General features: G+C 33.9%; 1 protein-coding gene across 6 annotated transcripts in view; it reads left to right on the forward strand.

Moving 5' to 3' along the window:
* The window catches only part of RYR3 (ryanodine receptor 3), a 207,424-nt gene that overhangs the window by 76,043 nt on the left and 116,877 nt on the right, over nucleotides 1-14,504 (forward strand). For all 6 annotated transcript variants that reach the window (XM_027642328.1, XM_027642330.1, XM_027642331.1 and 3 more), the window contains 12 exons: nucleotides 864-997; nucleotides 1,589-1,830; nucleotides 3,918-4,110; nucleotides 6,685-6,901; nucleotides 7,108-7,212; nucleotides 7,615-7,718; nucleotides 8,170-8,253; nucleotides 9,892-10,051; nucleotides 10,468-10,615; nucleotides 11,533-11,738; nucleotides 12,403-12,577; nucleotides 14,155-14,363. In XM_027642328.1, the coding sequence (XP_027498129.1) occupies nucleotides 864-997; nucleotides 1,589-1,830; nucleotides 3,918-4,110; nucleotides 6,685-6,901; nucleotides 7,108-7,212; nucleotides 7,615-7,718; nucleotides 8,170-8,253; nucleotides 9,892-10,051; nucleotides 10,468-10,615; nucleotides 11,533-11,738; nucleotides 12,403-12,577; nucleotides 14,155-14,363 (1,977 nt within the window). The remainder of the gene's footprint in view (nucleotides 1-863; nucleotides 998-1,588; nucleotides 1,831-3,917; nucleotides 4,111-6,684; nucleotides 6,902-7,107; nucleotides 7,213-7,614; nucleotides 7,719-8,169; nucleotides 8,254-9,891; nucleotides 10,052-10,467; nucleotides 10,616-11,532; nucleotides 11,739-12,402; nucleotides 12,578-14,154; nucleotides 14,364-14,504) is intronic.

A 14,504-nucleotide genomic window follows, 5' to 3' on the forward strand; every position in this document is an offset into this window, starting at 1 on the left:
AGTAGAATAGTTTCCAAAATGGTAATCAACAGTGTGAAGATGTGTCTTTATCTTTTAGGTCATCTGTAGCAGTTTACACCGTTTGGGCTCATTGCTCAAAGATTCTTTGTCAGAGCTCAAGTACATCTTTAAGCTTCCCTATTATTTTGCAGAAGTGTACAGCTTTGCCCCTCAGCATTAAACAACACTAGGTTACTCTGTTCTCTCTTGCAAAAGCTTTTGCATCAGTAATCTATGGGAGAATTATGTCAATCTCTTTCAATTTTCAGACTAAAACAAAACAAAAAGAAAGTAGGAGTTTAAGATCTTTCTGAAATTCTGTTTTGCTTTATGGTGAATTCTTTCAAGTGTTTTTAGTTTTAAAAATAAATGGATTATTTCTCATATAGAAAATATTCTTTTTAGAAGAGATTCATAAGCAGTCAGAGAATTGCTGTTGAGAATCGTCCACTAATTTTGCACTGAAATTTTTTTGGGCTGTAGGAAAAGTATCAAATAATTCCATTCTATATTTCAAAATTTAAAAGAGATTTAATTAAAAATTGTAAAGAGTTGACATACAGCTGTTCTAGCTTTGATTTTTTCTAGTCAAAATGAGAATAGGTATCTTAAAGGAAGGTTTTTGAGGCATTTTTCAAATCCTGTGTTCAGAATTTCTGTTCCATGAATGTTTGATATTCTCTATCGCTAGTATGGACTACACTTGGTCCATATATGTGAAAAGTATTTAGAAAACAATAATGGTAAAGTGTATTATGTTCCCTCCCTTAGGTCTATTCTGAATGTAAATTAAGCTGTCAACTGAATATTAGTATATGCAGTTAGCTGCCTTTACCCTACTTTTTTCTGATTTTTCTTTTAAGGTTCTCGATGTGCTTTGCTCTCTCTGTGTCTGCAATGGAGTTGCAGTTCGTGCCAATCAGAATTTGATTTGTGACAATTTACTGCCTAGAAGAGACTTACTTTTGCAAACACGTTTGATTAATGATGTGACAAGGTATAGTGACATGTTTTATTGTTATATAGAAAAAAATGGAACTTCCATATCTTCAATAATTTATTGAAGGAAATACTGTAACCTAAGAAATGTCCCATAGATTTCAATATTGAGACCCACACTTTGGGAAGCATTTATGTATTATGTATTAACTTCTGAAAAAAACCCCATTTTTCCTCACAATATGGTATTTCGTAATGGAAACTGTGCTCAAATAGAAATTGTTAATTAATAGTAAGATCTGTTCTGAAATTGAAATGTGAAAGTTGCTTGTTTCTGAGTCAAAACATACTGTGAAGTACTTGTGTGTTTTAAGAGGGATATGATTTCCTTGCTACCTCACTTTGATTTTAGGAAATGATCTTCTTATTTCTTGTTTGACTGTAAGTTTTTCAAAGCATGGAACTCTGCTTTAGAAGATGATTCTACAGCAGCTTTATAATATTATATAAAATGGGTCACTTTTTAAAATATTGTAAGGATATCTACACACTTACTATATTTGTAAAGTGAATTTGACAATTACACCGCAATATGATTAATATGTTGCATTTTATGTTTACACTAACTGGCTTCCATTTTCTTTCTTAGCATAAGGCCAAACATATTTTTGGGTGTTGCTGAGGGCTCTGCACAATACAAGAAGTGGTACTTTGAGTTAATAATTGATCAGGTTGATCCATTCTTGACGGCAGAACCCACCCATTTACGCGTTGGATGGGCCTCTACTTCAGGTTATGCCCCCTATCCTGGAGGTGGAGAAGGATGGGGGGGCAATGGTGTTGGTGATGACCTGTACTCCTATGGTTTTGATGGCCTTCATCTATGGTCTGGTAAGTACTTTGTGAACTACCACTAATCTTTCATTTAGCAGTTACCTACCTTTCCCTTCAGTACCTTTGTTTACATAACATGTTATTTTATAGTGAGCTACATTCAGAGCTCTGGGTTATTTAGAAGTTCAGATCAGACTTCTTGACAGAAGCATTAGCCAATATTGAATTATACCAATCAGGCTTTTTAGCAGATAGCTTCTTTTTTCATGATTTTGATCAAGGAATGGCATTTTCCGGATCTAGATCAATACTGACTTAATTCTATCTGTTCAAAATCAATGGATGCATTGATCTCGGATGAATTAATTCTATATGGATCTACATTTGCATTATTCTTTTACTTTATATCTACAGTTGAAGAAAAATGTCAGTAATCCTTAGATTTAATAAATTGAATTAAAAATTTGATAAATATCTTCATAAAAAGACATTTTTTTCAATTAAAAGTAATAGTTGCTACACTATTACCAGCTTTGTTATTTTAGTCCTTGTGTGTACAGTCTTTAATTTTGAAGTATCATGCTATTTTTTCTTCCAGGTCTCTTTTACATACACAGTAAATGATATTATTTTTTAGCTTGTTCAACTTGTGGGTCATGATTTAATGTGCGATTTTCAAGGCATGTAGGCAAAAGCATTAATTTCCCCTTATTTCTCAGTGCCTTTAAATGCTATATACGTCTAGATATTCTTTAATTGCTCAGAAAATAATAGTGTGGGGTCTTGCAATTAAAAGGTGTGTTTTAAGTGCATCACATATAAATATGCTGAAGTTAATTTTATGACATTAATTCTACCATTTCCTAATTTGGGGACGTTTCATTTATCAATTATATTAGCATTGTTCTAGCATAAAATTTGTATGTGCGTGTGCACACATAATTCAAGATTTTATTTTAGCACTTCTGAACAATTATCCAATGTCAGAAGTTACGTTTTTTGGGAGAAGACTGGGAGGCATCTGTAACATCCAGCCATTAGAAATCATTAATACAAAATTAAACTCTAATTAAACCTCAGAAATACAGTACTGGAAAGTCTCTTAAATCTTATCTCCTGCAGTAAGGGAAAATTTTGGGTACTTAAACTGCCCTGGACAGTTGATTCAACTTGTTGTTAAGAAGTTCCAAACACAATAATTTGGAATACTACTTAACTGCTTAATTAGACTTGCTTTGCAGGTAAAATATAGTGTTTTCAAGGGAATTGTTTTGAAAGGAAGTCTGAAGAGACATTCATTGCATTGAAAAGCTGTAGTTATATCTAAATGTTAGATTACTTCAGATGTGTTATCTCTAGTTAATTGCTATTATAAGTGCTGAGTCCTGTGCATGTCTGTAAAGTCTAAACTTCCCAGGTAGTGAAAGTTAAACTCCCTCTGTTTGGTGTATGGCTGTAGTTGATAAAGAAAACCTGGCCCATGAAATTCTTGATTCATTTTTCGATAATTCAGTATACTATTCTGGCTCTTGATTGTGTAAACCTGGATATTGGTCATAATCACAACTCCAGTAGAATTTCAGAACCATAGAATAGATTGGGTTAGAAGCCGCCTTAAAGATCATTAGGTCCAACCCTCTGCCACAGGCAGGGATACCACCTACTAAACCAGGTTGCCCAGGGCCACATCCAACCTGGTCTTGAACACTCCCAGAGATGGGACATCCACAACTTCTCTGGACAACCTGTTCTAGTGTCTTACCGCTGAATATTCACATATATGTGAATCTGGTATTTCACAGAAACTAAAGAAAAATAGGTCTATAAATGTTAGTTTTATAAAGAGGGTATAATTTACTGTGCCTCATTACTCTTGCGTCAGCGTGGACTCGCATATCAGCTCAGCATGTTTGGTCTTGTGAACAGTGTCAGGGATTTCAGGTTAATCACTCAGTTTATGCAGTTTTCTGCTGTATATCAGTTATAAGAATGTTAACTCACTGTTTCTAAAAACAGAGCTGTTCATGAAACAGATCAAGGCAAGATCATGTCTTAATGAGTATGAAGAAAAAGCTTGATTTTTTCAGTGTCAAACCTCTAAGAACCTGCTTGAAGCTTCTGATTACTGAATACTTTTATCCTAGGTCGAGTACCCAGAGCTGTAGCATCTGTCAATCAGCATTTATTAGCATCTGATGATGTGGTTAGCTGCTGTTTGGATTTAGGTGTACCCAGCATTTCATTCCGCATTAATGGACAGCCTGTACAGGGAATGTTTGAGAACTTCAGTACAGAAGGGTTTTTCTTCCCTGTTGTAAGCTTGTCAGCAGGTGTAAAGTAAGTACAACTTAATTTTAATTGTTTTCTTTGATATCTTGTCCAAATTCATTTATGATTTCTTCTGTTTTGTTCTGTTTTTATTGTTTCTGCCGAACTACCAGCTGGGAGGAAGTCAGGAAAGTGCTGATTTGTTCAGTGATGATTTCACTTAAAAGCGAAATGTGAGCCTGTAAGCAATTTGAGTAAGTCACAGTGTCTGAAAATTATTATTTTATGATTAGTCAGTGACCTAGGGGAAATTAATTTTGTCTCATTCCAATTATCAGTGAAAAAAAAAGGACGTCAGAAACACAACCCCAGATTTGGCACTAATTAAAATTCTCACTGGCTTTCTCAGCAGGGAGTAAAAAGCCTAAATCATCATGAAAAGTGATACTATATTCAGAGTAGAAAACACAAAAAACTGATGAGAATCAATTTTGGAATCTTGTTACTAGTATTGTCCATGCCTTACCTGTTATGTTTCTAAAACACTGAGTTTTGAACTTACTGTAGTCAGTTTTTAGTTGTTATCTTACCTTTAGTGAATTCAGAAAATCTATAGAATCAAGCAGAATAAAAGAGGACTGGGAAAGACTTAGTAAATCAATTTTCATTTTTTCCCTGGAAGTGACCCTACTACGTAGCTGCATTAGTACAAAGTTTTTGAAAATGTTCATTACTTTTTTCTGTAAGAAATCTACCTAAACTGGTGTAATTATTTTTCTTCATTCTTATTTGATGTTGCTTGTATATTTGCGAGAGCATTTTCTTTTGTAGTTTTTAGTACCTGTTATATATAATCTTCTGTGCCTGTTATTATATGAAAGAAAATGTTATTACGTGGGAATCGTGAGTTCATGAATGGAGAAGAGTGTTCTGGGCACAAACTCTTATGTTTCTCCTTCTGCTCTGGTTTATCTAGTTTTTCTCTGCTATCTGTGAATTTCTCAGTCTCTGTTTCTGAGTCATCTTCATCATTCCATCATCAATTTTTCCTTTCTATACCCTTGTCAGAGACCTTCACTGTCTCCTGTCCTTCGGAGTTATGTTGCTTTATATTTGATTTTAGGAGGGTTCTTTTGAAGTTTAAGGTCAAACAAAGTATAAGAAGTTTTTCAAATCAAAAGATTTGAACATTTCTACTAAAATAAGAGAAAAAAAATAAAGCCACAGCTTCTTGGAGTGTTCAGGTTTGTAAAAGAGACTGTGCAGAAATAGGAAGATACAGCCTGTATGGAGGTTTAGATACTGCAGTGAAGAGCAGGGATAAAACAGACCTCAGAACAAATGAGAAAATAAAGATCAAGTGAGATTTGATACAATTCAGAAAAATTGAGCAAGCTGGAAGGAAGCAATGAGCTATTTACCCATCTGTGGCTGGCAAGGGAAGAATTGAATGAGAGGTTTTTAATTTCAATTTTTTCTTTGACTTTTGTCTGTTTAGGAAGTTAGACTTCTAGGTCTTAGGATAAAATTGACCTCCTTTATTTTTAAAGTGTTGTGATATGTGTGGGAACTTTCCATAAAGAGACATCTAAACTCAGAGTTGTCATCTCAAATATTTAGCTGCCTTGGGATCATTCAAATATTTTAAACAATATATTTTTAAAATTAAATTAGAAAGTTTATGCATAATAGAATTATTCAGTAATAGTCCATTTCTTGTGAACATTAAACCATTTCAGGTATTTGTGACCTGTGCTTATGTGCACCCTGTTTGAGAAAACTTCTGTGTCTTAATTGTTCTCTTCTTTTTAAAAATGTCAATGAAATATGCTGATCTGATAGCTCTAGCATTTCTATAGGCTTCTCATCACTCCATCACAACAAATGTGGGGGCTATTTCCTAGAGGTAACAGGGTAGGGTTTTTTTAAACTTTTCTGTGTTTGCTTATCTCTAGAGTTTGCCTACTTGAGGACCAAAGTATGAAGCTGGGCAGTTTTTATCTCTGTTGTTTTTCCTGGTATACTCTTAAATTTATGTGAAAAATATATCTCTGAGGAGAAACAGAACACTTTAGGGGTTTATTAGGAATCTTAGTTATGCTTCTGAAGCTCATCCCAGTTGTAATATTTGGTATAATGTTGTTTGCTTGATTTAAGTATTATGATTTAATGTTTTGTTTGGGTTTTTGTTTCTCTTGTGAGCCAACTGCCTGCTGGAGTGCACTGAGAAGTTACTTTAAAACATTTAAGTTATATACCAATAGTCCTGATAGTGTTTTTAGAGTAACAGTCCAATTTAAAGTAGATTTGCGTATCCAAATCCTTTAAATCCATTAAAAAATTCATAACTTACAACTGTTTGATTTTAAGTGAGAAACATTTAAATATACTACAACAGTAAATTATTAGTTTTGCTTTAGCCAAAACAAATTTTCAAACAAGAGTGGGTAGGTGATGGTGTAACTGATAGTATCTGCTCTTATCAATCCTTGGTAACTCTTTGCTGTTTATGAAAACATGAAGTGCACCTGCATCTTCGTAGATGGTAATCAAATAAATGTTTAAGTCTCTAAATGATTTATTTATAATGCTAGTATATACTGACTATTTGAGAGTCTAACTACTTCATTGGAAATTGCACAGAGTTCGTTTTTTGTTGGGTGGACGTCATGGAGAGTTTAAATTTCTACCTCCTGCTGGCTATGCGCCCTGTTATGAAGCATTGCTTCCAAAAGAGAAGATGAAACTGGAACCAGTGAAAGAATATAAAAGAGATTTTGAAGGAGTGAGGGATTTGTTGGGTACAACACAATTCCTCTCGCAAGCTTCTTTTATCCCTTGTCCAATAGACACCAGTCAGGTATGTGAAATTTGCAATAATTGGACCATAAAATATATCTATGCAAAATTTAAATTCACACTATAAAAAGTAAGGTAGCTTCCCCCTTTCTTAGCAATTCTTCATTTGTGTGTTGTGGTGTACTAACCAAACTAGATGATCTTGGATATACAAGGCGTGGTAACGAACCTTTTTTTATTTCTGAAATTGTTATTCTCTTTTCTTAGATTGCTCTTCCTTTTCATCTCGAAAAGATCAGGGACAAGCTAGCTGAAAACATCCATGAACTGTGGGGAATGAATAAAATAGAACTGGGCTGGACATATGGCAAGGTATATTTTGAATGACCTGCCTGGGTACAGTCACCTGTATTAGGTTAAGTATCCTACCAGAAAACATGGATTTGGATATTGAATGGCTGTCTATACATTACCAGCAATAGGTGAACATGGAAGGTGGAAGGAGACAGTGATATTAACTTTTTGATGACTTTTTTAAACATTCAAATTCCTCAAAACTTGCTTTTGTTATTTAATTGTGGATGAGTACTTACAATGTGCATTATAAATGAATCATGAGAAAGTACATTTATATAGTGATGAGTAGCTGTCATTGATAAAAGATAAACGATATTGCTTATAGTGTCTTCATTATTGCAAAGAATTAACTTTTTTTTTACTGTGATTCTTGATTCTGATTATCAGGAAAGTACTATTTTCTGTTACTTGTTGCAGATACGAGATGATAATAAAAGGCATCATCCTTGTCTTGTGGAATTCTCCAAATTACCTGAGACAGAGAAGAATTATAATCTACAAATGTCAACTGAAACGCTCAAGTGAGATTTAAATATTAAGAATATAAAGTTTTTTTGTTTTGTTTTTATTCAAGCAAATCATACTGGTTTAAGATATAAAAAACATTAGAACATCTCATTTAAAGTGTGTTCTGCTAACTTTGCCAGTAGACCCAGGAACCCCTTCAGAGTGATTTAGAAAAACATTGTCTCCATTACAATGGAGACACAAAGGAGAAACACCAAATCCTGTTAGTTTTAATAAAGTGTGTAACTCTCAAGCTATAGATTTGGGCCTTTTTAGACTTTGAAGGTCTTATTTATTATTTCTGATGAGTTAAATTATTTGGGTCTTGAAATCCCATTGTTTTGAATTACTTCCCTGTTTTTTAAATATAATTTCTTCTGTGTATTTATAGTCAAATAAAAAATTACACAATGGGTGAGCAGTGTAATGTTGGGTTTCAGTAATGCTACTTTTTTATGTTGGCAGAACCCTTTTGGCCCTTGGATGTCACATTGTTCATGCTCATCCAGCAGCTGAGGAAGATCTTAAAAAAGTCAAACTTCCTAAAAAGTATGTACCTTATGATAATTGTTATATATTATAAATATAAAATATTTTAAGGTCATTTAAAAATACTTAATGTGAGCCCCATACTTGTTATGGTCTTACAGACCAATGGTTAGGCTGTTACCCTGCCTGTGAGGATGGTTGGCTGTGAATACTGTTGTGTTACATCACCTCGCGAAGTTATTCCAAGACAGAAACTGTCACATACTTAAACCACATGCACTTGTGTTACATGATCTTAAAATAGACACTCCAAAGTTAAAAGCAACATTTCAGTGTTTTTCTACCTCATGGAAAAGAACAGTTTATGAGTATGATAGTAAATTTATCTACTTGAAAGAAGGTATACCATTTTTCCATAACTCATTTCAATTTACACCTCTCCTTCTCTCTCCTCCAAGAAAAGGTTTGTTCAACATGCACACATTTCCATAGACATTATTAATGCATTTCTTTAAAGAGGAAAAGTAGAAAATTACTGTTTTTATCATGTTGTACATTTCTTGAAAATGTACATATGTAGATTATTGTGTTAAATATATGTTCTTTGCTTTAATTTCTATTTGGTAGCTAAACTGTGGCAATCAGAGCTAAAAGAATTGAATATGTTTTTTATTTAGATTTCTTTAAGTCATCAGTAGTAATCATCCCAAAAATGGTGAAGATTAATCAAGGATTACATCTATATTTTAGTGTTGACTCTGGGGACCCTGTAGTCCTCCTGGGACAGATTAAAGCCCTGTTCTGCAACAAAACTTGAAGACAGAAAGAGAAATCAGTTTATCAATCCATGAGATGTATATTTTTCCTGAAACAGCTTTATCCATGAGAAACAAAGTTAGGTTTTCAAAGAGAGCACTAAAATATGTAGTTTTGTGATATGGGAAATGGTAATCTTGATCCAGCTGATGGCATTAATTAAAAAAAGGAAAAAAGATCTTCAGGCAGTCTATGATAATACTGGTTTAGTACTATTGTCTTGTTGAAATACCTACTGCCTATATGCATTGTCCTAGCAAATGGAAATTATCTGATTTGAGCAAGAGAGATTCTACACATGTCTAAAAAAGAGGGTAGTCTTTATACAACATGGAAGGGTTGGAAAAGGTACTAGTTAGGGCTAAAAATCTACTAAGCTTATTATTCAATGAAAAGGTGTGATGAACAATAGTTAAAATGATTTTTTCTGTTGGAAAAATGGTAATGCAGTCCCTACAGAATAGTGAATTAAAATACCATACTTAATAATACATAAAAGATAATTTCATAAGAAGTCATCCTACAGATCTTTAAAATAGAAATTATTTGAAAGGTTTAAAAGACAAATTTTAAAAAAATATATAAAAATTACTCATTCAAAAACAATTTTGTTGTTTTGTAGCAACCATTTAGGCATGCATATATGGATCTGAGTCACATTTAATTAGCTAGTGTGTGAGTAGGTGGAAAATGAGACTGTTAGCTAGAATCCAGTTTATATCCCAGTCAATGACCAAATGTAATGCAGGATTTTTGCAAAGAAATGGGAGAATAGGAGATAAAAAAACGGAGAGAGAAAGTGAGCCCCAGGCCATGAATGCCACGTAGAATGATTTAAATACCATAACTGGGATATCTCTGTTTTGCCTTGTTGACTTACAGTTACATGATGTCAAATGGATATAAACCTGCCCCTCTTGATCTTTCTGAGGTGAAATTGTTACCTTCTCAAGAATTTCTAGTTGACAAACTAGCAGAAAATGCACATAATGTCTGGGCAAAAGACAGAATAAAGCAAGGATGGACCTATGGCATTCAGCAGGTAGGAATTTCTTTAGATGCATTTGGAATAACTAAAGAATGTGAGATTTTGTATTCTAGAATGTCAGTTGGGAAGAGAGTGTTAAGAGGTTAAATACTGAATGTTGTGTAATATCTGGAAAAATTAGAGGGGGTGGGAAGCAGGAAAAGGAACCTTGACCATGAAAGTCTGAATAGACTGTAAGACCTGTATGGTTGCAGCTGCAGGATGTATGGGAATATATTTCCATCCTTCTCTTTCGTTCTTGTCTTGCGTCATTAATAATCGAGCTTGCATTCATAGAACTCTTCTTCATCAATGTTCTGTCTCTTCTGTAATCTTAACATGATTTCAGAATACATTCTGTCTTATTATAAAAAGTCTTTGTGCTATTTAAACAGAGTTTTCTTCTTGTTCTCTTTTATAACCCCTTTCAGGATCTTAAGAACAAACGTAATCCTCGGCTAGTGCCATATGCATTATTAGACGAACGCACTAAAAAATCAAACAGAGATAGCCTCCGTGAAGCTGTTAGAACATTTGCAGGCTATGGTTATAGTATTGAACCACCTGACCAAGAGATAGGTATGCACTTCCAAAAAGAATCATGGGGTTTTTTTCCCCCTAGTGCTGTGAAAAAACATAAAACTGAAATATAGGGAAAACAGAAGATATTAATTAATAGTAGTGTATTTTTCCAGTGAATTTTAAAGAAACATACTTTTAAAATTACTTTTATATTACTTAGGCCTTTGTTGGAAGTTTTTTTTAAAGATTGGCTGTAGTTAATGATATGATAATTCTAATTGCCTGATTTTTTAGATTGGAGAAAATCTGGAGTGTGAGTGGGCATACTGGTTTTCATTTGGAAAGAAGGAAAGAAAGAAAATAATATAGGTTACATTTAAAAAGAATTATTACATGGTATGTAGATTAGGTTTGACTTCTTCAGTTTTTTAAGCAGTCTTCAAAGAAGCTCACCACGTTTAATAATTTTTTTAAATTGAAATCAGGAGCAAAAATTTGTTTAGAAGTTGTTCTTCATATTTGCTATAGCACTGTAATTTTTGACAAAAAATCCAAAATGAAACAAAACTTATTCTGTAATTTAAAAAAAAAATTTTCTAAATGCATTGACTTGTGTAGGAAAATAAATTTTTGTATTATACTATTGCATTGGATTGTATTGCATGTAGTAATCTTATGCTTCTGTTTCCTCTACTCAGTTTTGTGTTTGGGGGTCTGAATTGAGTGGTACATTGAAATATGCTGATTCTACGTAGCGGATGATCACTCATCCTGTACAGAATTAGAATGTGGTAGCTTTTGCATGCTGACTACTGTTACTCTTTTTGTAACATTTGCTGTGAAGTTTCTTAAACATGAAATGGTAGATGAGATAGAAAATACTGGGGACAGATGGAAAGCTAGACAGTGACATTTATAATTTAATTTTATTATTAAAAGTGGTGGTGGGGGGGTTTCTCTGTTTATTTTTACAGCTGACCAAACAGTGGAAAAAGTCAGCATCGACAAGATACGATTTTTCAGAGTAGAAAAATCTTACGCAGTGAAGTCTGGAAAGTGGTACTTTGAATTTGAAGCTGTGACAGGTGGAGATATGCGTGTTGGCTGGGCCAGGCCAGGCTGTCGACCTGACGTAGAGTTGGGAGCTGATGACCAAGCATTTGTATTTGAAGGAAGCAAAGTCAGTACACCTTTACCTCTTTTGACCTATGAACAGGCTAAACAGAGAACTACAGTATAGGTTTCCTCTGTATACTCCAGATCAAGTTACAGGAATTTTTTCTGATTCACAGAAATATATCTCTGAGCCCTGTTTCATGCAGGATAGTATCTGCATTTTGGTTCTGTTAATTGAAATTATGCTGATAAAGATGTGTTGGTTTATATCTTTCTAGGATCTGCCCAACTAATTAAAGAAATCTGTCATAACCATAAACAAAATACAGCATTCACTTCCATTTTTTTAATGTGGTGTTTTACAAAAATCAAACAAAAGGTTCTTCAATGACTGGAAGAGGGAACCACAGTTCTGTTTTCCCTTTTCTGTCTTATCTGCATTCTGCATGTTCTTTCTTCCCAAGCTTGACTCCTAAAGGAACAGAAAGATAATAATTACACTGCATGTGAGAAGTGGAATCCAGTGAACAGTAGTTATCATCCAAATTCTAAATTGCTGAAGTTAGGGCTTAGTTACTCTTTGTCTCTATTATCTCTAAGAAAAAAGCCATGATCAGTTTGCAAATTACTTGGAGATCCTGGAAAATGAAATGTTTGTTTTTCTTCATTTACTTTGTATTTCATTTCTAATTTTAGCACTGTGGTTATTCCCTTGTTTTTCCATTTAGGGCCAGCGTTGGCATCAAGGCAGTGGATTCTTTGGACGAAGCTGGCAACCAGGAGATGTGGTTGGTTGTATGATAAACTTGGATGACAAATCAATTATCTTTACTCTGAATGGCGAGTTGCTAATAACGAGTAAAGGGTCAGAACTTGCATTTGCCGACTTTGGGATAGAAAATGGTAATTTCCCTTTTTTAGTCATGTGGTTATGAGAAGACAAAACAAAACAACAACCAGAAAAACTAGTCTGTCATAATGATTCAGTGAGCTGAGAAATGATATTTCACCAGTGTGAGCCTTCAGACTGTGCAACACTTTAACTTCATAAATATTTATTTTGAGAGTGCTTCTGTGGCACCAATTGATTTTCTTTTTTTCCTTTGACCACATTAATGGGATTTCAGCAGTCAGAATGGGTAAATTTTCTTCAAGCTTTGCTCTTTGCTAGGCTTACTCTTAGGACTAAACTTCAGTACTAAGAGATAGTAGTAATAAGTATCCTGAAAAATTCTCAACAGCTGAAAATGTAGTCTCTGATTATCTTACTGCAGCATAAATGTATTATGTTCATGTCTGTGAAGCACATAATGAATATGTCCTTCACTATGTGGTGAGAGTCTGCACCCAAAGAATATAAGTTGAGTGATTTGTAATATTTTTTCTTTCATCCTATTCATAGCTTATCTGGATTTATCCTTTTCCTGGCATAATTTTCGTCTTCTGTTTTTGGTCTTTTTTTTTTTCTAAAAGTAGTATCTATATGACTGTAGTAAAGGAGGCAGGACATATTTTCAAACTGTTTTGCTTTATGTTTTAGTGGACATTTTTTTTTGTAAGTGTAGCTTCTCCAACCAGTAGTAGCTTCACACCTGTTAGTAATGGACAGAAGACTTTGCAATTGCTCACTGTCCCTCTTTGATGTTACCATTGACAGAGTTTTTCTAACAGTAGAGAATGAGGGTCTGCCTTAACAAAGCTATTCTGAAAGCTTAAATTAAAGTTTGGAAGAGAAAATTTCTTCTTCAGGGGATGAACAGTTGTCTCCAAGTTCTGGTTCTTGAGAAATGGAGAAATAGTTCAACAATCTTTCTTCCCTGTCTATTGGCTGCTATAAAGTTATATGGAGGTCAAAGAGTTGAGTCATAGAAATTACTAGCATTAAGGAAGTGTGTGTCCATTGTGAATGATGGAAGAATGAAGGCTAGCAACAATGTACTGAGATAACTAAACCACTTCTCAAAGTCCTTTTGAAACTTCAGTGCCCTCAGAGATCATACTTAATATTTGTTAAATAACTTTGATCTAGCCAAGGCTGGCTTCCAGCGTCCAACTCATTGTATAAAACCATGTGTGTTAGTCTAAAAATGAGGAAGATAAATGAATTATTTTAATAAATTAATAACTGACTTGAGCAAATATTTTCAAATGTGATTGTCCACAAAACTACCTCTTGACTTCACATTTTTTGTTAATTTTTTCACACAAATCTACTACTTACTAAGAACAACTGTTTGAACTGGTTTAATTTTTAAATAAATGGGATAATGCCTAAGTCTTCAGAAATTTTGGTAGCAATTATATTGAATCTAGAAATTAGTGTTTAAAGTGGCTTTAAATCCTTGCTAATGTCATCACTTCATGTGCATTACTTGTAGGAGCTAAAGTTCAGTCCACATTAGAAGGATCCAAAATAAAAAATGCTTGTGTTTTTAACTAAATTACTGTTGGGGGTTTTTTTTTGATTTTTCTTTCTTTAGGTTTTGTTCCAATTTGTGCACTGGGCCTATCTCAGATTGGTCGCATGAACCTCGGAATGGATGCCAGTACATTCAAGTATTATACAATGTGTGGCCTTCAAGAAGGTTTTGAACCTTTTGCTGTCAACATGAACCGAGATGTTGCTATGTGGTTTAGTAAACGCTTACCAACATTTGTCAATGTACCAAAAAGTCATCCTCACATTAAGGTAACATTACAAGTTAGGGAGACACCTGTTTAACAACTGTTTGTTTAGGAAGCTGAGACATTAAACCCTTACTGATACTTACTGTCATCGGATACTTTGTCATATAAACCTATTAAGTCACTCGGATAATTCCAGATGATC

Source organism: Corapipo altera, unplaced genomic scaffold (genome assembly GCF_003945725.1).
Source record: "Corapipo altera isolate COAL_440 unplaced genomic scaffold, ASM394572v1 23b, whole genome shotgun sequence".
NCBI lineage: Eukaryota > Metazoa > Chordata > Aves > Passeriformes > Pipridae > Corapipo > Corapipo altera.